The sequence below is a fragment of the Pleurodeles waltl genome, chromosome 1_2, assembly GCF_031143425.1.
Source record: "Pleurodeles waltl isolate 20211129_DDA chromosome 1_2, aPleWal1.hap1.20221129, whole genome shotgun sequence".
Classification (NCBI taxonomy): domain Eukaryota; kingdom Metazoa; phylum Chordata; class Amphibia; order Caudata; family Salamandridae; genus Pleurodeles; species Pleurodeles waltl.
The window spans coordinates 1153293623-1153318444 of NC_090437.1; the positions used below are offsets into that span (position 1 = coordinate 1153293623).

The 24822-nt window shown below is 47.5% G+C and overlaps 1 protein-coding gene across 1 annotated transcript in view; it reads right to left on the minus strand.

Moving 5' to 3' along the window:
* LYAR (Ly1 antibody reactive) overlaps positions 1–24822 on the minus strand; it is a 113424-nt gene that overhangs the window by 40175 nt on the left and 48427 nt on the right. Inside the window, exon 8 of the mRNA XM_069202889.1 lies at positions 20281–20366. Coding sequence (XP_069058990.1) covers positions 20281–20366 — 86 coding nt within the window. The remainder of the gene's footprint in view (positions 1–20280; positions 20367–24822) is intronic.

Genomic DNA, 24822 nt, shown 5'->3' on the forward strand with positions numbered 1-24822 from the left:
CCCGAGGACAGCGGACCTGCTCCAAGAAAAGCTGCAACTTTGTTTCCAGCAGCTTTAAAGAACCCTGCAAGCTCCCCGCAAGAAGCGTGAGACTTGCAACACTGCACCCGGCGACCCCGACTCGGCTGGTGGAGATCCGACACCTCAGGAGGGACCCCAGGACTACTCTGATACTGTGAGTACCAAAACCTGTCCCCCCTGAGCCCCCACAGCGCCGCCTGCAGAGGGAAACCCGAGGCTTCCCCTGACCGCGACTCTTTGAACCTAAAGTCCCGACGCCTGGGAGAGACCCTGCACCCGCAGCCCCCAGGACCTGAAGGACCGGACTTTCACTGGAGGAGTGACCCCCAGGAGTCCCTCTCCCTTGACCAAGTGGAGGTTTCCCCGAGGAACCCCCCCCTTGCCTGCCTGCAGCGCTGAAGAGATCCCGAGATCTCTCATAGACTAACATTGCGAACCCGACGCTTGTTTCTACACTGCACCCGGCCGCCCCCGCGCCGCTGAGGGTGAAATTTCTGTGTGGACCTGTGTCCCCCCCGGTGCCCTACAAAACCCCCCTGGTCTGCCCTCCGAAGACGCGGGTACTTACCTGCAAGCAGACCGGAACCGGGGCACCCCCTTCTCTCCATTCTAGCCTATGTGTTTTGGGCACCACTTTGAACTCTGCACCTGACCGGCCCTGAGCTGCTGGTGTGGTGACTTTGGGGTTGCTCTGAACCCCCAACGGTGGGCTACCTTGGACCAAGAACTGAACCCTGTAAGTGTCCTACTTACCTGGTAAAACTAACAAAAACTTACCTCCCCCAGGAACTGTGAAAATTGCACTAAGTGTCCACTTTTAAAACAGCTATTTGTCAACAACTTGAAAAGTATACATGCAATTTTGATGATTTGAAGTTCCTAAAGTACTTACCTGCAATACCTTTCGAATGAGATATTACATGTAGAATTTGAACCTGTGGTTCTTAAAATAAACTAAGAAAAGATATTTTTCTATATAAAAACCTATTGGCTGGATTTGTCTCTGAGTGTGTGTACCTCATTTATTGTCTTGTGTATGTACAACAAATGCTTAACACTACTCCTTGGATAAGCCTACTGCTCGACCACACTACCACAAAATAGAGCATTAGTATTATCTATTTTTACCACTATTTTACCTCTAAGGGGAACCCTTGGACTCTGTGCATGCTATTCCTTACTTTGAAATAGCACATACAGAGCCAACTTCCTACATTGGTGGATCAGCGGTGGGGTACAAGACTTTGCATTTGCTGGACTACTCAGCCAATACCTGATCACACGACAAATTCCAAAATTGTCATTAGAAATTCATTTTTGCAATTTGAAAAGTTTTCTAAATTCTTAAAAGACCTGCTAGGGCCTTGTGTTAGATCCTGGTTAGCATTTCTTTTAGAGTTTAAAAGTTTGTAAAAGTTTGAATTAGATTCTAGAACCAGTTGTAGATTCTTAAAAAGTATTCCAACTTTTAGAAGCAAAATGTCTAGCACAGATGTGACTGTGGTGGAACTCGACACCACACCTTACCTCCATCTTAAGATGAGGGAGCTAAGGTCACTCTGTAAAATAAAGAAAATAACAATGGGCCCCAAACCTACCAAAATACAGCTCCAGGAGCTTTTGGCAGAGTTTGAAAAGGCCAACCCCTCTGAGGGTGGCAACTCAGAGGAAGAGGATAGTGACTTGGAGGAAAATTCCCCCCTACCAGTCCTATCTAGGGAGAACAGGGTCCCTCAAACCCTGACTCCAAAAATAATAGTCAGAGATGCTGGTTCCCTCACAGGAGAGACCAACACCTCTGAAATCACTGAGGATAACTCCAGTGAAGATGACCCCCTGTTAGCCAGGATGGTCAAAAGATTGGCTTTGGAAAAGCAGCTCCTAGCCATAGAAAGGGAAAGAAAAGAGATGGGCCTAGGTCCCATCGATGGTGGCAGCAACTTAAATAGGGTCAGAGATTCTCCTGACATCCTAAAAATCCCCAAAGGGATTGTAACAAAATATGAAGATGGTGATGACATCACCAAATGGTTCACAGCTTTTGAGAGGGCTTGTGTAACCAGAAAAGTAAACAGATCTCACTGGGGTGCTCTCCTTTGGGAAATGTTCACTGGAAAGTGTAGGGATAGACTCCTCACACTCTCTGGAAAAGATGCAGAATCTTATGACCTCATGAAGGGTACCCTGATTGAGGGCTTTGGATTCTCCACTGAGGAGTATAGAATTAGATTCAGGGGGGCTCAAAAATCCTCGAGCCAGACCTGGGTTGATTTTGTAGACTACTCAGTAAAAACACTAGATGGTTGGTTAACTGGAAATGAAGTGTGTGACTATGTTGGGCTTTATAATTTGTTTATGAAAGAACACATTTTAAGTAACTGCTTCAATGAAAAATTGCATCAGTATCTGGTAGACCTAGGTCCAATTTCTCCCCAAGAATTGGGAAAGAAGGCAGACCACTGGGTCAAGACTAGGGTAACCAAAACTTCCACTGGGGGTGACCAAAAGAAAGGGGTTACAAAAACTCCCCAGGAGAAAGTGGGTGACACTAGAAACAAAGAAAAAGAGTCCTCTGTAGGCCCCCAAAAACCAGAACAGGTGGGTGGGCCCCAAGACACAACCCAAAACAAAGGTGGGTACCAGGGTAAGAACTGGGATGCCACTAAGGCATGGTGCCACAACTGTAAACAGTCTGGGCACCACACCAAGGACACTTCTTGTCCCAAAAACAAACCCCAGAACAAAATTCCAGGGGTAACCAGTGTAGCCATGGGAGATGACTCCTCAGATGAGGAGGTCTTCATAGCCTTCAACTGGAAACAGGGCCCAACAGGTGAGTTGGAGATTCCAGAGGGAAGTAGACACTTCCACCACCTACTGGTGAATGGAATCCCAACCACTGCCCTGAGAGACACTTGTGCCAGTCACACTATTGTGCATGACAGGCTGGTGCTCTCGAACCAGTACATCCCAGGTGAGACTGCCAGGGTAAGAGTTAGCCTAGACAGGGTCACTAAGAGGCCTGTGGCTTTAGTGCCCATAGAAGTGGGTGGCACTCTTAGCTGGAGAAGGGTAGTAGTCAGTACAGACCTCCCCCTTGATTGTCTCCTTGGAAATGACTACCCAGAGGTTAGTCAGAGCCCAAGAGAGGAACTGGTCCAGTGCCAGTCCTCTCCCAAGGATTCTGGAAATCCTGCCTCTGCAGTAAATGCAAGCAGGCCCCAGAAGAAGAAGAAAAGAAAACAGAGTAGGAGGGGTGGACAACCTTTAGCCAAGGTTACAGCAAGCCAGGGAGATTCTGCTCCAGTAGGGGAGAACTCCAAAAATGGCCCTGATAAAGTCCAACCTGACCCACAAGAAGTCCTGGCTAGTCAGGCAACTGTTAAACCTGAGTGGGTGGCTCCTCAGCCAACAGAAGAAAGAGTGGAAGAAGGGTGTTTACTACAAGATGTGGTAACCCCCCACTCCAATACAGCAGACAGGCAGCCTGAACCCAAAGAAGCCTGTAACTTAGCCCCTTCCCTTTTAGGTGAAGAGCTAAAGGTGTGGTTCTGGGCACTGACAGCTGTCAGTGGCCTCTGCTGGGTGTTAGCCTTTATGGCTGCACTATCCTTAGCATGGTGGTCTGACCCCATGCCAAATAGCAAGTTAGGCCCCCTGACCCTATTGGTCATGGTGGGGTTACTCCAGCTCTGGGTAACCTCTCTGGGTAAGCTAGGGGTGACCCTGGCCAAGATAAGGTTAGCAGAGGTGGACACCTCTAAGACCAAAATAGAAAGAATGGGTGGAGACATTGAAGAGGCAGACAAGAGGCAATTCAGACTAGGTCCTATCACTGTGGAAGTGGGTCAGTTCCCCAAAGGGAATGACCTGAACAGAAGGATGTAAGGCAGAGTAGGCCCTGCAACTAACCAGCCTATTTCTCCTACTCTTCCTCGCCTGACAGACTAGGAAGACTCTCCCAGCTTGGGCTGAGTCTCCTGGCCTGTAGGCTGGGGGGGGGCTTGTGTAAAGAAATGGCTCCCTGTTGCAGTTACCCCCCACTTTTTGCCTGATACTGATGCTGACTTGACTGAGAAGTGTGCTGGGACCCTGCTAACCAGGCCCCAGCACCAGTGTTCCTTCACCTAAAATGTACCATTGTATCCACAATTGGCACACCCTGGCATTCAGATAAGTCCCTTGTAACTGGTACTTCTAGTACCAAGGGCCCTGATGCCAAGAAAGGTCTCTAAGGGCTGCAGCATGTCGCCACCCTGGAGACCCCTCACTCAGCACAGACACACTGCTTACAAGCCTGTGTGTGCTGGTGAGAACAAAATGAGTAAGTCGACATGGCACTCCCCTCAGGGCGCCATGCCAGCCTCTCACTGCCTATGCAGTATAGGTAAGACACCCCTCTAGCAGGCCTTACAGCCCTAAGGCAGGGTGCACTATACCATAGGTGAGGGTACCAGTGCATGAGCACTGTGCCCCTACAGTGTCTAAGCAAAACCTTAGACATTGTAAGTGCAGGGTAGCCATAAGAGTATATGGTCTGGGAGTCTGTTTTACACGAACTCCACAGCACCATAATGGCTACACTGAAAACTGGGAAGTTTGGTATCAAACTTCTCAGCACAATAAATGCACACTGATGCCAGTGTACATCTTATTGTAAAATACACCCCAGAGGGCACCTTAGAGGTGCCCCCTGAAACTTAACCGACTATCTGTGTAGGCTGACTAGTTTTAGCAGCCTGCCACAAACCGAGACATGTTGCTGGCCCCATGGGGAGAGTGCCTTTGTCACTCTGAGGCCAGTAACAAAGCCTGCACTGGGTGGAGATGCTAACACCTCTCCCAGGCAGGAATTGTCACACCTGGCGGTGAGCCTCAAAGGCTCACCTCCTTTGTGCCAACCCAGCAGGACACTCCAGCTAGTGGAGTTGCCCGCCCCCTCCGGCCAGGCCCCACTTTTGGCGGCAAGGCCGGAGAAAATAATGAGAATAACAAGGAGGAGTCACTGGCCAGTCAGGACAGCCCCTAAGGTGTCCTGAGCTGAGGTGACTCTGACTTTTAGAAATCCTCCATCTTGCAGATGGAGGATTCCCCCAATAGGGTTAGGATTGTGACCCCCTCCCCTTGGGAGGAGGCACAAAGAGGGTGTACCCACCCTCAGGGCTAGTAGCCATTGGCTACTAACCCCCCAGACCTAAACACGCCCTTAAACTTAGTATTTAAGGGCTACCCTGAACCCTAGAAAGTTAGATTCCTGCAACAAGAAGAAGGACTGCCCAGCTGAAAACCCCTGCAGCGGAAGACCAGAAGACGACAACTGCCTTGGCTCCAGAAACTCACCGGCCTGTCTCCTGCCTTCCAAAGATCCTGCTCCAGCGACGCCTTCCAAAGGGACCAGCGACCTCGACATCCTCTGAGGACTGCCCCTGCTTCGAAAAGACAAGAAACTCCCGAGGACAGCGGACCTGCTCCAAGAAAAGCTGCAACTTTGTTTCCAGCAGCTTTAAAGAACCCTGCAAGCTCCCCGCAAGAAGCGTGAGACTTGCAACACTGCACCCGGCGACCCCGACTCGGCTGGTGGAGATCCGACACCTCAGGAGGGACCCCAGGACTACTCTGATACTGTGAGTACCAAAACCTGTCCCCCCTGAGCCCCCACAGCGCCGCCTGCAGAGGGAAACCCGAGGCTTCCCCTGACCGCGACTCTTTGAACCTAAAGTCCCGACGCCTGGGAGAGACCCTGCACCCGCAGCCCCCAGGACCTGAAGGACCGGACTTTCACTGGAGGAGTGACCCCCAGGAGTCCCTCTCCCTTGACCAAGTGGAGGTTTCCCCGAGGAACCCCCCCCTTGCCTGCCTGCAGCGCTGAAGAGATCCCGAGATCTCTCATAGACTAACATTGCGAACCCGACGCTTGTTTCTACACTGCACCCGGCCGCCCCCGCGCCGCTGAGGGTGAAATTTCTGTGTGGACCTGTGTCCCCCCCGGTGCCCTACAAAACCCCCCTGGTCTGCCCTCCGAAGACGCGGGTACTTACCTGCAAGCAGACCGGAACCGGGGCACCCCCTTCTCTCCATTCTAGCCTATGTGTTTTGGGCACCACTTTGAACTCTGCACCTGACCGGCCCTGAGCTGCTGGTGTGGTGACTTTGGGGTTGCTCTGAACCCCCAACGGTGGGCTACCTTGGACCAAGAACTGAACCCTGTAAGTGTCCTACTTACCTGGTAAAACTAACAAAAACTTACCTCCCCCAGGAACTGTGAAAATTGCACTAAGTGTCCACTTTTAAAACAGCTATTTGTCAACAACTTGAAAAGTATACATGCAATTTTGATGATTTGAAGTTCCTAAAGTACTTACCTGCAATACCTTTCGAATGAGATATTACATGTAGAATTTGAACCTGTGGTTCTTAAAATAAACTAAGAAAAGATATTTTTCTATATAAAAACCTATTGGCTGGATTTGTCTCTGAGTGTGTGTACCTCATTTATTGTCTTGTGTATGTACAACAAATGCTTAACACTACTCCTTGGATAAGCCTACTGCTCGACCACACTACCACAAAATAGAGCATTAGTATTATCTATTTTTACCACTATTTTACCTCTAAGGGGAACCCTTGGACTCTGTGCATGCTATTCCTTACTTTGAAATAGCACATACAGAGCCAACTTCCTACATTGGTGGATCAGCGGTGGGGTACAAGACTTTGCATTTGCTGGACTACTCAGCCAATACCTGATCACACGACAAATTCCAAAATTGTCATTAGAAATTCATTTTTGCAATTTGAAAAGTTTTCTAAATTCTTAAAAGACCTGCTAGGGCCTTGTGTTAGATCCTGGTTAGCATTTCTTTTAGAGTTTAAAAGTTTGTAAAAGTTTGAATTAGATTCTAGAACCAGTTGTAGATTCTTAAAAAGTATTCCAACTTTTAGAAGCAAAATGTCTAGCACAGATGTGACTGTGGTGGAACTCGACACCACACCTTACCTCCATCTTAAGATGAGGGAGCTAAGGTCACTCTGTAAAATAAAGAAAATAACAATGGGCCCCAAACCTACCAAAATACAGCTCCAGGAGCTTTTGGCAGAGTTTGAAAAGGCCAACCCCTCTGAGGGTGGCAACTCAGAGGAAGAGGATAGTGACTTGGAGGAAAATTCCCCCCTACCAGTCCTATCTAGGGAGAACAGGGTCCCTCAAACCCTGACTCCAAAAATAATAGTCAGAGATGCTGGTTCCCTCACAGGAGAGACCAACACCTCTGAAATCACTGAGGATAACTCCAGTGAAGATGACCCCCTGTTAGCCAGGATGGTCAAAAGATTGGCTTTGGAAAAGCAGCTCCTAGCCATAGAAAGGGAAAGAAAAGAGATGGGCCTAGGTCCCATCGATGGTGGCAGCAACTTAAATAGGGTCAGAGATTCTCCTGACATCCTAAAAATCCCCAAAGGGATTGTAACAAAATATGAAGATGGTGATGACATCACCAAATGGTTCACAGCTTTTGAGAGGGCTTGTGTAACCAGAAAAGTAAACAGATCTCACTGGGGTGCTCTCCTTTGGGAAATGTTCACTGGAAAGTGTAGGGATAGACTCCTCACACTCTCTGGAAAAGATGCAGAATCTTATGACCTCATGAAGGGTACCCTGATTGAGGGCTTTGGATTCTCCACTGAGGAGTATAGAATTAGATTCAGGGGGGCTCAAAAATCCTCGAGCCAGACCTGGGTTGATTTTGTAGACTACTCAGTAAAAACACTAGATGGTTGGTTAACTGGAAATGAAGTGTGTGACTATGTTGGGCTTTATAATTTGTTTATGAAAGAACACATTTTAAGTAACTGCTTCAATGAAAAATTGCATCAGTATCTGGTAGACCTAGGTCCAATTTCTCCCCAAGAATTGGGAAAGAAGGCAGACCACTGGGTCAAGACTAGGGTAACCAAAACTTCCACTGGGGGTGACCAAAAGAAAGGGGTTACAAAAACTCCCCAGGAGAAAGTGGGTGACACTAGAAACAAAGAAAAAGAGTCCTCTGTAGGCCCCCAAAAACCAGAACAGGTGGGTGGGCCCCAAGACACAACCCAAAACAAAGGTGGGTACCAGGGTAAGAACTGGGATGCCACTAAGGCATGGTGCCACAACTGTAAACAGTCTGGGCACCACACCAAGGACACTTCTTGTCCCAAAAACAAACCCCAGAACAAAATTCCAGGGGTAACCAGTGTAGCCATGGGAGATGACTCCTCAGATGAGGAGGTCTTCATAGCCTTCAACTGGAAACAGGGCCCAACAGGTGAGTTGGAGATTCCAGAGGGAAGTAGACACTTCCACCACCTACTGGTGAATGGAATCCCAACCACTGCCCTGAGAGACACTTGTGCCAGTCACACTATTGTGCATGACAGGCTGGTGCTCTCGAACCAGTACATCCCAGGTGAGACTGCCAGGGTAAGAGTTAGCCTAGACAGGGTCACTAAGAGGCCTGTGGCTTTAGTGCCCATAGAAGTGGGTGGCACTCTTAGCTGGAGAAGGGTAGTAGTCAGTACAGACCTCCCCCTTGATTGTCTCCTTGGAAATGACTACCCAGAGGTTAGTCAGAGCCCAAGAGAGGAACTGGTCCAGTGCCAGTCCTCTCCCAAGGATTCTGGAAATCCTGCCTCTGCAGTAAATGCAAGCAGGCCCCAGAAGAAGAAGAAAAGAAAACAGAGTAGGAGGGGTGGACAACCTTTAGCCAAGGTTACAGCAAGCCAGGGAGATTCTGCTCCAGTAGGGGAGAACTCCAAAAATGGCCCTGATAAAGTCCAACCTGACCCACAAGAAGTCCTGGCTAGTCAGGCAACTGTTAAACCTGAGTGGGTGGCTCCTCAGCCAACAGAAGAAAGAGTGGAAGAAGGGTGTTTACTACAAGATGTGGTAACCCCCCACTCCAATACAGCAGACAGGCAGCCTGAACCCAAAGAAGCCTGTAACTTAGCCCCTTCCCTTTTAGGTGAAGAGCTAAAGGTGTGGTTCTGGGCACTGACAGCTGTCAGTGGCCTCTGCTGGGTGTTAGCCTTTATGGCTGCACTATCCTTAGCATGGTGGTCTGACCCCATGCCAAATAGCAAGTTAGGCCCCCTGACCCTATTGGTCATGGTGGGGTTACTCCAGCTCTGGGTAACCTCTCTGGGTAAGCTAGGGGTGACCCTGGCCAAGATAAGGTTAGCAGAGGTGGACACCTCTAAGACCAAAATAGAAAGAATGGGTGGAGACATTGAAGAGGCAGACAAGAGGCAATTCAGACTAGGTCCTATCACTGTGGAAGTGGGTCAGTTCCCCAAAGGGAATGACCTGAACAGAAGGATGTAAGGCAGAGTAGGCCCTGCAACTAACCAGCCTATTTCTCCTACTCTTCCTCGCCTGACAGACTAGGAAGACTCTCCCAGCTTGGGCTGAGTCTCCTGGCCTGTAGGCTGGGGGGGGGCTTGTGTAAAGAAATGGCTCCCTGTTGCAGTTACCCCCCACTTTTTGCCTGATACTGATGCTGACTTGACTGAGAAGTGTGCTGGGACCCTGCTAACCAGGCCCCAGCACCAGTGTTCCTTCACCTAAAATGTACCATTGTATCCACAATTGGCACACCCTGGCATTCAGATAAGTCCCTTGTAACTGGTACTTCTAGTACCAAGGGCCCTGATGCCAAGAAAGGTCTCTAAGGGCTGCAGCATGTCGCCACCCTGGAGACCCCTCACTCAGCACAGACACACTGCTTACAAGCCTGTGTGTGCTGGTGAGAACAAAATGAGTAAGTCGACATGGCACTCCCCTCAGGGCGCCATGCCAGCCTCTCACTGCCTATGCAGTATAGGTAAGACACCCCTCTAGCAGGCCTTACAGCCCTAAGGCAGGGTGCACTATACCATAGGTGAGGGTACCAGTGCATGAGCACTGTGCCCCTACAGTGTCTAAGCAAAACCTTAGACATTGTAAGTGCAGGGTAGCCATAAGAGTATATGGTCTGGGAGTCTGTTTTACACGAACTCCACAGCACCATAATGGCTACACTGAAAACTGGGAAGTTTGGTATCAAACTTCTCAGCACAATAAATGCACACTGATGCCAGTGTACATCTTATTGTAAAATACACCCCAGAGGGCACCTTAGAGGTGCCCCCTGAAACTTAACCGACTATCTGTGTAGGCTGACTAGTTTTAGCAGCCTGCCACAAACCGAGACATGTTGCTGGCCCCATGGGGAGAGTGCCTTTGTCACTCTGAGGCCAGTAACAAAGCCTGCACTGGGTGGAGATGCTAACACCTCTCCCAGGCAGGAATTGTCACACCTGGCGGTGAGCCTCAAAGGCTCACCTCCTTTGTGCCAACCCAGCAGGACACTCCAGCTAGTGGAGTTGCCCGCCCCCTCCGGCCAGGCCCCACTTTTGGCGGCAAGGCCGGAGAAAATAATGAGAATAACAAGGAGGAGTCACTGGCCAGTCAGGACAGCCCCTAAGGTGTCCTGAGCTGAGGTGACTCTGACTTTTAGAAATCCTCCATCTTGCAGATGGAGGATTCCCCCAATAGGGTTAGGATTGTGACCCCCTCCCCTTGGGAGGAGGCACAAAGAGGGTGTACCCACCCTCAGGGCTAGTAGCCATTGGCTACTAACCCCCCAGACCTAAACACGCCCTTAAACTTAGTATTTAAGGGCTACCCTGAACCCTAGAAAGTTAGATTCCTGCAACAAGAAGAAGGACTGCCCAGCTGAAAACCCCTGCAGCGGAAGACCAGAAGACGACAACTGCCTTGGCTCCAGAAACTCACCGGCCTGTCTCCTGCCTTCCAAAGATCCTGCTCCAGCGACGCCTTCCAAAGGGACCAGCGACCTCGACATCCTCTGAGGACTGCCCCTGCTTCGAAAAGACAAGAAACTCCCGAGGACAGCGGACCTGCTCCAAGAAAAGCTGCAACTTTGTTTCCAGCAGCTTTAAAGAACCCTGCAAGCTCCCCGCAAGAAGCGTGAGACTTGCAACACTGCACCCGGCGACCCCGACTCGGCTGGTGGAGATCCGACACCTCAGGAGGGACCCCAGGACTACTCTGATACTGTGAGTACCAAAACCTGTCCCCCCTGAGCCCCCACAGCGCCGCCTGCAGAGGGAAACCCGAGGCTTCCCCTGACCGCGACTCTTTGAACCTAAAGTCCCGACGCCTGGGAGAGACCCTGCACCCGCAGCCCCCAGGACCTGAAGGACCGGACTTTCACTGGAGGAGTGACCCCCAGGAGTCCCTCTCCCTTGACCAAGTGGAGGTTTCCCCGAGGAACCCCCCCCTTGCCTGCCTGCAGCGCTGAAGAGATCCCGAGATCTCTCATAGACTAACATTGCGAACCCGACGCTTGTTTCTACACTGCACCCGGCCGCCCCCGCGCCGCTGAGGGTGAAATTTCTGTGTGGACCTGTGTCCCCCCCGGTGCCCTACAAAACCCCCCTGGTCTGCCCTCCGAAGACGCGGGTACTTACCTGCAAGCAGACCGGAACCGGGGCACCCCCTTCTCTCCATTCTAGCCTATGTGTTTTGGGCACCACTTTGAACTCTGCACCTGACCGGCCCTGAGCTGCTGGTGTGGTGACTTTGGGGTTGCTCTGAACCCCCAACGGTGGGCTACCTTGGACCAAGAACTGAACCCTGTAAGTGTCCTACTTACCTGGTAAAACTAACAAAAACTTACCTCCCCCAGGAACTGTGAAAATTGCACTAAGTGTCCACTTTTAAAACAGCTATTTGTCAACAACTTGAAAAGTATACATGCAATTTTGATGATTTGAAGTTCCTAAAGTACTTACCTGCAATACCTTTCGAATGAGATATTACATGTAGAATTTGAACCTGTGGTTCTTAAAATAAACTAAGAAAAGATATTTTTCTATATAAAATCCTATTGGCTGGATTTGTCTCTGAGTGTGTGTACCTCATTTATTGTCTTGTGTATGTACAACAAATGCTTAACACTACTCCTTGGATAAGCCTACTGCTCGACCACACTACCACAAAATAGAGCATTAGTATTATCTATTTTTACCACTATTTTACCTCTAAGGGGAACCCTTGGACTCTGTGCATGCTATTCCTTACTTTGAAATAGCACATACAGAGCCAACTTCCTACACACCCCCATTCACCACACCTGCACTCACCACCTCCTCTGTAGTTGACACATGTGACACACTCACCCGACTTGCTGACACCCACCCAACATACATCCACACTAGCTGTCTGTTTTCTCCCACTGTGTCCACACCCACACCTCCCAAAACACAAACGCAGCAAGACACCCACCCATCAGACATCCACCACAGCATACTGAGCAGTCACCGGCACCCACTACACGCACACCTACACCCCATACATCAACTCCCTCTGCCTCCACTCCCACGTCCACCCCAATTGCTCCCCAGAAAACGTTTCCTCTCCTGTGCAGACCCGTTGGAACCCACTGGCCCACCCAGTCTTGTCCCGAAACGTGTCCACCTCTTTGCCCTTTCCGCACCTTCCACCTCGCAGCCCACCCCAGTCCAGCCTTCCCATTCCTGTGTGCCTTCTCCAGTGAAGAAGAAGTCCCGCTCGGAGCCTAAGGAATCCACAGCTCCACCCGAGCCAAAAAGCCCCCACCCCCTTCAAATGAGAAGCCCACCCCCCCCAACCTCCTCCCGTATGTCAAGTCCCAAGATCACCCTCCCACCCCCCATAACGTGAGGTGCCTGGATCCCCCTATGGTGCCCCGTTTGTTGAGTACCCAGCACTTGTGGGAGTCAGGTGTGGCCAGTTGTGGCCAAGGACAATAGACTTTTTATGGACTGGCCATTAGCCCTGTTTGCATTATATAGCTCACTGAGTGAGTTAATAAAGTTTCTGTGTGGCCTGTGTTTGGGCTGCACGCAGTTCCACCCTGGTGTTTGTTTAAATGATTTATGTGTATGGGGCTATTGTATGTCCTATGGCCAAGTTGCAGTGGCCTCCGGTCGTGTACGTCCCTCTTGGTGTGGGATGTCTAACTAGTGCTGCTGGGAATGGTTGAGGGGGCGTAGCGGGGTGGGTGTAGTGGGTGGGTATGTAAGTTTGCCCTTTCCTCACTTGTGTCGTAGGTTGCGGTACTTACCGTCGTCTTCGTCGGCGGTCTCAGTTGTGTATTTATATGTCAAGGAACAAGGCGGGCATGATCTGCAGCTCTCTGTCCATGGCACGTTTTGTGGACCTCCGGTGAGTGTTTCCTTCTATTTGTTTCATTTCCGCCTGGCTTTGTGTGGCGGTGGTTCCCGCACCGGAACTGTCGGCGGAATGGTGGTTCATAATTTGATGGGCGGGTTGGGCCTTTCCGACGGCCTGTGGGCAGACTCTGCTGTCGTCAGCAGGACTCCTTTCCTGGCGGTGGGTGATGCAAGTGATGCGTGAGTTTCGTTTGGTTCATTATTTGGTGGTCCGGACCGCTCCTCTGTTGGGGGTTTCTACCACCACCGCTGGCGGTGCGGAACGGACCGCCATGTTCATAATAAGGGCCTATATCTTGAAGCTGACCCTGTGCCTGTGACCACTGTTGTGCAAGGCACTGTTGTAAGGGCTGCATGTTTAGTCTTGCATGTAGAACAACTGCAATACATGATGCCATCATTCCTAACATTTTCATGACAAATCTGACAGTGTACTGTATCTGTGTAATTATATTTTGGAATGCTTGTATTCTCTGAGTATTTGGACTTGCTAGCGCTTTTTGAGTGTTTAGCATTGCCCCTAAATACTGTTGTATTTGTGCAGGTTGTAGTTGCGACTTTAGGTAATTTGAGAACCCTAGAGTGTGCAGCGGTTGCATTACATAATGCGCATGGTTTTGACACTGCGTATGACTGTTTGATTTTAACAACTCATCATCTAGATATGGAACAACATGTATATGTTGTCTTCTTAGGTAGGTTGCGACTACCGCTAGGCACTTTGTGAATACCCATAGAGCTGTTGTTATTCTGAAGGGTAACACTTTGAACTGATAGTGCTTTGCTTGAATGACAAACCTGAGATATTTTCTGTGCGCCGGATGGATGAGTATATGAAAATACGCATCCTTGAGGTCTAGTGTTGCCATGAAATCGTGTTTTTGAAGTAGTGGGATAACATCCTGGAGAGTTACCATGTGAAAGTGTTCTGACAAGATGTAAAGATTGAGGGACCCGAGATCTAATATTGGACTTAAGGTGCCATCTTTTATGGGAATGAGGAAATACAGTGAGTAAACTCCTGTCGCTACTTGATTTTGTGGCATGGATTCTATTGCTTGTTTGAGTAATAGAGATTTGACTTCTTCCTGTAACAGCCTGATGTGTTTTGTGGATAGTTTGTGTGGCTTTGGTGGAATGTTTGGAAGAGTTTGTATCAATTCTAGGCAATAGCCATTGCAGATAATAGATAATACCAAATTGTCTGTGGTAATATTTTGCCAATTGGTGTGGAACTTTTCCAGTCTCCCTCCCACCGGGGTGTGGAGTGAAAGGGAATGAAACAAGTCACTGTATACTGTGTTGTGAGGAGTGTTTAGGTGTTTGATATTTCCCTCTACCTCTGGGGTACTGGCCTCTATATGTGCTTTTAAAACCACCTCGTTGGTATGGAAGTTGGTAGGCCGGTTTTGGCTGCAATTTGGATGCCTCTGCAGTTTGAGCCCTAAATCCACCTCTAAATTGGTGTTTCTGAAATGATCCCCTGTATTGTGTGGTGTATAGTGCACCAAATTGCTTTTGCGGTGTCTGAATCCTTACGCAATGTTTCAATTGCAGTGTCCACCTCTGGGTCGAAAAGCTGTTTTTTGTTGAACGTCATATTCAACACTGCTTTTGGATTTCGGGTTTGAACCCGGAGGACCTGAGCCATGCATGCCTCCTGATTGTTACAGCAGTGTTGACGCGCCTGGCAGTTGTGTCTGCTGAGTCTAGGGCAGACCTAATTTGGTTATTGGTGATGGCTTGCACTTCCTCCACTATCTGCTGTGCCCTCGTTTGGTGTTCCTTGGGGAGATGCTGAATTATATCTTTCATCTCATCCCAATGGGCCCTGTCGTATCTAGCCAACAACGCCTGTGAGTTGGCTATTTTCCATTGGTTAGCTGCCAGGGATGCCACTCTCTTCCCTGCAGCATTAACTTTTCTACTCTCTTTGTCTGGTGGGGGTGCATCAACTGACGACTGAGTTTGCCCTCTTCCTGGCAGCGTTTTACCACTACTGAGTCTGGAGGGAGTTGCTGAGTTATATAGACAGGATCAGAGGGAGGTGGCTTGTATTTTTTCCTCTACCCTGGGAGTTATTATTCTTGCTTTGACAGGCTTGCTAAATATTTGATCAGCATGTTTTAGCATGCCCGGGAGCATAGGGAGCGACTGGTATGTTGTGTAGCTAGTACTTGATTGTACCCTGTACTATCCTCAGGTGGTGAAGGCTTAGAGGGATAGCAGTCTGGGTCGTTATCGGGAATGGGATCTGGATCATAAAGATCCCATGGGTCTCAATTATCTTGCTGCGAGTCAAAGGAATGTGATGGTGACTGCATTGTTGTAGGACTGGTAGGAGGAGAGATATGCAGGTGTGGAGAGTGAGGAGGAGAATGAGAAGGAGAAAATTGAGGAGGTGGTGGTCTCTCCTTTGTCTTTGGCACTTTAACTAGAGGCTGTGCAGTGCCCAATTCCTCCTGAAAGGCTCATTTCCTCTTAGGTTTTAGAGGAGGTGCTGTTAAGATTCTGCCAGTTTCCTTATGGATATGAATCCTAGCTTGCCTTCCGTCCATTACTTCCAGTATTTGCTGTATTTGGGAGTCCTCCTCAGAAGTTTTATGGCTTTGAGTGTTTTAGAAAGTCCATGCTCCCCTGTGTAACCTGCTGTTTTTGGCTCCGAATCTGGCTTTTTCAGTATTGAAAAAGATGGCGTTGTGAATGGTCTCTGCTCCGAAAGAGATTTCCGACATTTCGACTCGGACGAGCGGTGTTTGTTGGAGTCGGAGACAGAGCTTTTGGTCGACTCCAATGGCTTCGGAGGAGTGGCCTTTTTTGGTGCTGAACTGGGGGTTTGGTCAACGGGTGTCTTCTTTCGGTTCGAGCCATGGCCTTCTGGCAGTGGCGTCCTCAAGGCCTTATATTTCGGTTTAGATGGTACAGGGGCAGGCGTCCTCACATGCTGTCCTGCCGTGACTGATCTATCTTCCTTGGATTCCTGGTCGGATCCTCGAACGGAGACTGCGGTCTGCATGATCTCTTCCTCCTCGACGTTGAGATGTTCAGAGCTCTTTGACGCCATCTCGAGCCCTCGTGCTCTTCTTTCCTAAAGTGTCTTTTTTGATTGGAAGGATCGGCAGGCCTCGCAATTTTCTCCCAATGTTCTGGGGAAAGGCAAAGATTACAGACGTGGTGAGGTGTTGGTCTGTATAATGGAATTTGGCGTGGCACCGAGGACAGAATCGGAATGGAGTCCGATCCATGAGGCTTCCACGCGGTCGGCCCGAAGGGCAAGTTGAGATGTCTGACGGTACCAAAGTATCGATAGAAGATGTAACGCAATCGATACAATACCGTCAAAAAATGAAGCGTTTTAAAAGCTTTCCCGAATCGAACTATTTGAGCGAAAGGAAACACGTCCGAACCAGATGGCGAAAAGAAAACAATCTAACATGGAGTCGATGCCCATGCGTAATGGAGCCGAACAGGAGGAGTCACTTGATCCTGTGACTCGAAAACACTTCTTTGAAGAAAAACAACTTGTAACACTGTAACAGCTGGGGACCTAATCTGTTATTATTTAAATTTCTAAGCACTCACGGACCCCCTGCAAAGGCTTCTCTGACCTCCAGGGGTCCCCGGACCACAGGTTGGGAACCACTGGCCTCGGGACATAAAACTGGGTGGTATTTGCACAAGTTGCAAAACAAGTTTCACCAAGTTCCCTTTCACCACATGCAGAGCCTGCAGGAATTTGTCACTGTCATCACTAAAAATGAAATTTTCACGAACACCATAGAATGACTACAAGTGTTAGGTCAATTAAAGGGCTGTGCTTTTGTTTGTGAGCTTGTCCCATTGAATACTATATTTTCCCATCTACTGTTGTTTACAGTGTGGCTAATGGTGGTGGGGTGGTGGGTGTTGGGAGGGTAGCGGGTGTGAGGTTAGGCATTTGGTGATATGCCTATATCAATGGTGTATGATGCTATATACTCTGAGGAGTGACTGAGCTGTCTGAAAGGGGTTGTTTTTCGAATGTTAACTGTAGGTCCAGAGATGTACCTAAGGTCACTCAAAGGGGTAGAGTTTCCCCTCGATAAATAGGAGCTTCAGAGACTACTTTGACAAGGTTTTAAGGGCCTTATATTTTTTCCTTTTTAGGGGTGGAAGCACTCTGATTCATTCACCATTTGTACCAACATAATAACAAGATATTAAGTTACAAGTCACTGTTAATTTAGTATATTTTGTCAGAACCACGTTCAGGGCAATATTTAAAGTCTGATGCCACATTTTTCAAGGACAGTACTTCAAGCTCAAATCCTGCGACATGAAAAAGGAACAAAGAACAGAGATGTGGCAATACCGTATGGGCAGCCAATGGAGTTATCAATTCTAGTTGACATGGTATACTGACACATTTGATGGCCTCTAGACTGGAGCGGCACGTAAAAAACATGTTTCTAGATTTCCAGATTGTGTCTAGCATGTCCATCCCATTAACTAAAGGTTGGTTAGAAACTGAAGGCATTCATATAACAATATAAAAATATATATAACCCCTCACACCTCCTAAACTTTGATTGCTCACTTTCTCTATCTGCATAGTCAAATGATCACAGTAAACATTTTAGTTACCCAACTGGAATGCAACAGTACAGGTGGTCCATCAGTGGTGAAATGAACAACAGTACCAACACAAGATACCCCTTAGTAAACACTGGCTGCCCCAAGACTTCATAGAATGTCCTAACAATGCCACTGTGGACACCAGATCAGAGGGGATTCTATTATAGCCTTACAGCCCGTCATAGTGGGCTGTACCGGTCAGTAAAGGCCCGCTCCAGCAGGTATAGCCAAACTACTGAGGGTTATAAAGCTACTAGAACATTCCGCCACTAGAGGGCAGAAGGTTCTAGCAAATAAAACAAAGATCTCACTGAGCCAAAGGGGGTTAAAATCCCCTCAGGCTCCGTGAGGTCTTTGATCAATGTTCTAATATTCCATAAAACCAGGAAAACATGAGGCATACATTTATGGAGGTGAGCTGGAAGAGAGATATAACATAATCGCAGCAGTTGTCTGTCTTAGGGAAGATGCATTCTTGTCAACATAAGGTAAAGATTGGGATGCCAGTTAGGAGGATATTTAGGTATGTGAAAAAGTTGTGGTTTTAGAAGGCATTGGTGTTGGTCTGTAAACTGCATACTAATTTCTTGTGAAATTTCCCATTTTCCCCATCCCACAGCTCCCGCCTGGTCTCTACAACAGTCTTTACAGATCCTGGCTCACATGTAAACTGTTATATTTGATATAAAGAATGACATGGTAGCAGGAATGTAATGATGACACTATGGGAATGCATAGGAGAGAGGTGGAAGAGGAGTGAAGCAATCCAGTGTTCAACTGGGTTCATCAATTGTTTAAATTGTGGAATGTAATAACCTTCTTCTGGCCATTTAATGTAGAAATACATTTGCCTTGTGATTAAAAGGAAACCTTGTTAGATGCTCTGTGTAACGCACGCTGTGCTATGTCCTGCTTGAGGGGTAATACACAATGAAACCATGATGCTTTTTAGATACAAAAAAAAATCTCTTTTGTTTCCAAATTAATATCAAGACAATTCAGTTGAGAACCAAAATTGCTGCTCAGAAATAGTGCCTCAATGTAGGAGCTCCTAATTACTCCATGAGAAAAAATATTTTACGACGAAGTCAGAAATAGAGGGAATTGAATAACAGGAATGAGAAGAGTATACTATTGAGCAATAATGAACCGCTGCACCAAAAGACCTATTGGTAGGTATCCATTTGCAAATGCCCTCCACCTGTCAAAGTGCTTTGGGTCATAAGTTTCTGGACCAAAGAGTTGATTCATGTGCAATTAATTGGCCTGACGTCTCTCTCCAACGTCTGAAGTAGCAGACTCTACCAAGGTGTCAGAGTCTGCTAGAGCTGAACCTCTGCGACCAACTCTGGCGCTGAAGCCAGCTTGGGAGTGAGTTGAGATAAGAAAAAGGATAGTTAAGTATGAATCCTGTACCAAGTGACATAGTTTAATGGAGTCAACAGTACAATGTCCCATAAGGTGAGGTGGCTGACGGAACGGTGTCAGGGAACAAAACCAGGTTCAACCAAGGTAAAGATAAATTCTTCTGAGATTTGCGCTCTGGGTTTTCCTCACTGTTGGACTGCTGTCTGCGTCTTCACTAAACAAAACAAACACCCAAGGTGAACTGTGTTCATCACCTTTCTCCTGCACTGAACATTGTTGCTTTAACTTGCCTCAGGGTGCCCCAAAGCGAAGGCAAGGTAATCAACAGGCCAATAAAGGAGGATTAGCCGTTTCTTTGGGAAGAAATACTGAAAGGTATATGGTGAAAGTGTTCCTTCTTAAGAAATTCCCCAGATGTTTGAAGCTTTGTGGAACCTATGGTTTTTCAATTAAACACATATCTATCTAGAATCAGATTTATCAAGTGCCGGTAAACATTTGAAAGCTAAGGAGAAAAATGCATTTCGTCAAAGCTGAAGTGTGTCAACAGACAATTACATGAAAATGAAAGCATACAAGCTACGTACATGTTTAAATCATGTGCAGTGAACACGTGGTAAGCCTAGAGACAAAAGCAGTAAGGATACAAAATGATGCCAGAACAGCCTATCTCCTTATTTTTATATATTTGTATGTATATGCAGAGCTACTTCTTATACGTATAGAAAGATACATCTTGAGCCCTGAAATTAGGATAAGGAAAATGTACCATGCAGAGATGCAGTAAAGTCTTAATTAGGTACAGGCATACTAACAGTAGTATGCTGTCAATATTAAGAAGCAAGCTCATTCGTCTCTACATTTCACTAGAAAGGCACAATCCTAGAGGCAGGGCGTTCAGAACTCTCACCTATGTATCTTTTACTGAGTATTTTCTATAAACAGAACATTAACAACCAACATAAAACAACCAGACCAGCTGCAGTTTCAAATATAATTAGAAACAGCACAAAAGAACCATACCTTTTTCCGGAGTTTTTTAATACTCATTTCATTTTCTGGAGCTTCTTTTAATAAAGCTTTGATAGTTCCCTTCCAGTTAAATTTAACTGAAATGCAAAAATACAAGACACAATGCTGTAATAACATTTCAGTGGAAAAATAAACCTTTTCGGAACATAATTGGAGGTGCAAACACAAAATGTATCATTTTAAAGGAGTAGCATAACTGCATAGGTATGGTCGATGTAAAGAAATGGCTCCCTGTTGCAGTTACCCCCCACTTTTTGCCTGATACTGATGCTGACTTGACTGAGAAGTGTGCTGGGACCCTGCTAACCAGGCCCCAGCACCAGTGTTCTTTCACCTAAAATGTACCATTGTCTCTGGTCCCTTGTAACTGGTACCCCTGGTACAAGGGCCCTGATGCCAGGGAAGGTCTCTAAGGGCTGCAGCATGTCTTATGCCACCCTAGGGACCCCTCACTCAGCACAGACGCAATGCTTGCCAGCTTGTGTGTGCTGGTGGGGAGAAAATGACTAAGTCGATATGGCACTCCCCTCAGGGTGCCATGCCAACCTCACATTGCCTATGGCATAGGTAAGTCACCCCTCTAGCAGGCCTTACAGCCCTAAGGCAGGGTGCACTATACCACAGGTGAGGGCATAGGTGCATGAGCACTATGCCCCTACAGTGTCTAAGCAAAACCTTAGACATTGTAAGTGCAGGGTAGCCATAAGACTATATGGTCTGGGAGTCTGTCAAAAACGAACTCCACAGCTCCATAATGGCTACACTGAATACTGGGAAGTTTAGTATCAAACTTCTCAGAATAATAAACCCACACTGATGCCAGTGTTGGATTTATTGAAAAATGCACACAGAGTGCATCTTAGAGATGCCCCCTGTATTTTACCCAATTGTTCAGTGCAGGACTGACTGGTCTGTGCCAGCCTGCTGCTGAGAGACGAGTTTCTGGCCCCATGTGGTGAGGGCCTTTGTGCTCTCTGAGGACAGAAACAAAAGCCTGCTCTGGGTGGAGGTGCTTCACACCTCCCCCCTGCAGGAACTGTAACACCTAGCAGTGAGCCTCAAAGGCTCAGGCTTCGTGTTACAATGCCCCAGGGCACTCCAGCTAGTGGAGATGCCCGCCCCCTGGACACAGCCCCCACTTTTGGCGGCAAGTCCAGGAGAGATAATGAGAAAAACAAGGAGAAGTCACTGGCCAGTCAGGACAGCCCCTAAGGTGTCCTCAGCTGAGGTGACTCTGACTTTTAGAAATCCTCCATCTTGCAGATGGAGGATTCCCCCAATAGGAATAGGGATGTGCCCCCCTCCCCTCAGGGAGGAGGCACAAAGAGGGTGTAGCCACCCTAAAGGACAGTAGCCATTGGCTACTGCCCTCCCAGACCTAAACACACCCCTAAATTCAGTATTTAGGGGCTCCCCAGAACCTAGGAACTCAGATTCCTGCAACCTAGGAAGAAGAGGACTGCTGAGCTGAAAAACCCTGCAGAGAAGACGGAGACACCAACTGCTTTGGCCCCAGCTCTACCGGCCTGTCTCCCACCTTTGGAAGAAAACTGCTCCAGCGACGCTTTCCCCAGGACCAGCGACCTCTGAATCCTCAGAGGACTGCCCTGCTCTAGAAGGACCAAGAAACTCCAGAGGACAGCGTCCCTGTTCACCCAAGACTGCAACTTTGTTTCAAAGGAGCAACTTTAAAACTGCATTTCCCGACAGAAGCGTGAGACTTGCAACTCTGCACCCGACGCCCCCGGCTCGACTTGTGGAGAAACAACACTTCAGGGAGGACTCCCCGGCGACTCCGAGACTGTGAGTAACCAAAGTTGTCCCCCCTGAACCCCCACAGCGACACCTGCAGAGGGAATCCCAAGGCTCCCCCTGACCGCGACTGCCTGACTCCCAGATCCCGACACCTGGAAAAGACCCTGCACCCGCAGCCCCCAGGACCTGAAAGATCGGAACTGCAGTGCAGGAGTGACCCCCAGGAGGCCCTCTCCCTTGCCCAGGTGGTGGCTACCCCGAGGAGCCCCCCCCCCCCCCCCCCAGCCTGCATCGCTGAAGAGACCCCCTGGTCTGCCATTGATTCCAATAGAAAACCCGACGTGTGTTTGCACACTGCACCCGGCCTCCCCCGTGCTGCTGAGGGTGTACTTCCTGTGCTAACTTGTGTGTCCCCCGGTGCCCTACAAAACCCCCCTGGTCTGCCCTCCGAAGACGCGGGTACTTACCTGCTGGCAGACTGGAACCGGGACACCCCCTTCTCCATTGAAGCCTATGCGTTTTGGGCACCACTTTGAACTCTGCACCTGACCGGCCCTGAGCTGCTGGTGAGGTAACTTTGGGGTTGCTCTGAACCCCCAACGGTGGGCTACCTTGGACCCAAACTTGAACCCCGTGGGTGGTTTACTTACCTGCAAGAACTAACAATTACTTACCTCCCCTAGGAACTGTGAAAATTGCACTGTGTCTAGTTTTAAAATAGCTATATGTGTTTTATTTGAAAAGTATATATGCTATTGGGATTATTCAAAGTTCCTAAAGTACTTACCTGCAATACCTTTCATGCAAAGTATTACATGTAGAATTTGAACCCGTGGTTCTTAAAATAAACTAAGAAAAGCTATTTTTCTATACAAAAACCTATTGGCCTGGAATTGTCTCTGAGTGCGTGTTCCTCATTTATTGCCTGTGTGTATGTACAACAAATGCTTAACACTACTCCTTGGATAAGCCTACTGCTCGACCACACTACCACAAAATAGAGCATTAGTATTATCTCTTTTTGCCACTATCTTACCTCTAAGGGGAACCCTTGGACTCTGTGCATACTATTCCTTACTTTGAAATAGTGCATACAGAGCCAACGTCCTACAGTCGAGATGCAGAATAACAAAACAAACCCAATTATGTACATTCTAGGGAACTACTATAGAGGGAACTGTTTAAATTGGCCTTGGACAAAGAATATTAAGGACCCTCCAAACCCAACTTAACCTCTAAGGTTCACTTATCAGCATCACTTTATGTGTTAGATAAATTATTTTTTCAGAGTCATTAAAGGTGGCGCAGCTCTGTAAATAGATCAATACGAAGTAGACCATGATTAATCTCTCATTTATCAGAATTATAGATGTTTTTCTTATTTATAGTCAGATGCGGTAAATCCACGTTTTAAGACACGTTACCTATATTTTTTGTTAATACACCACTAAAGAACAGAGCCATCAAAACACTTTTGTCTCTCTTGTGATGTTTAATAGTAACATGTCTGAATTAGAGTGGTCACATTAAAAGTTTTAGGTTTCAAGGCTGTTTAATGTGGTTCTATTCACATTTGCAAGAGAAATTGTTAAACGCATTTGGAGTAGGGTAGAAGGAACAACCGATTAGATGTGTTTTGGGCTCTGTGTGGTTCATGTGGTCATCAGAGTAAAGGATTCTTCCTAGTTTGAAGGGATTAATTTGTTTTTGGAATGGGCTGAGGTTTTTACATACTGTGCTCTGTGGACACAGTTAACAACGACTCATTAGGGTATGTTTCTGTTCAAAATTATTCTCTTTTGGACATGGTTCTCAGTTTATTTACAGACATTAGTTAAATGTGCAATGTGTAATGGGTCTTCTCAAGATACAGTGATTGCAGCACAAACAGCTGATTTCATATCAGGGTTTCTGAGTACACACACCAGACAGACTATCCCTAAATCTCACCAGAGAAATTACAAATACTCAGAATGTCTGCCTTGATATACACCCCTGCTGCCTACAACTTTAAAAAAGAGGAGCTGTCTGGAAACAGGAATGACTTCCAAAATGATGTCTTATACACATCCCTGTTGTCATTTGGTGATGCCACTCCTTTCAAGTGTGAAAAATATGCTGTCCACGCTATGGCTATTAATATAAGCCCTGAATATTGCATACTTTTCCCTACATAGTCCTCAAAACAATGTATTGTTTCTCTTAAAAAGTAAAGATGTTCTAAAGCTGCAACTCACAGAGATGTCTGACCAGGACAAGGACTTTTGAAGACCCAGGCCCCTTCCCAGACTCCCCTCTTAAAATAATAGTATGCAAAGACCTGCTCAGAAAGACAAGGAACCAAAGTCCATCCAGAAAAGAATAGTTTACCTGACCTGGAAGGCAGGAGCAAGGTCCAAAGACATTATATCTGTCTGGAGTATGACTTGAGTAACAGAATTAAGCCTTGAGCCTTGATGTGCTTAACTGTTCATGACCAAATGTGATATTTACTTCATCTATGGGAGGAAAAATGTGTTGGTACCTGTTGGAAATGGCTCTTTTTGCAGGGTTTTCCTCAAACCTATTGCAACTGACCACTTATTTTTTATCCTGTGCTGAATTTAGTTTTTGCTGGCTTTAGGAATCTAGGCACTTTACCATTGCTGACCAGTGCTAAAGTGAACGTACTCTCTGCCTAAATGGTATTGGTGATTGGCTTAACCATGATTTGCATATCTGATCTACCAGAAGGTCCCAATATAGTGCACAAGGAGAACCCAGGTCCTATAGAGCAAA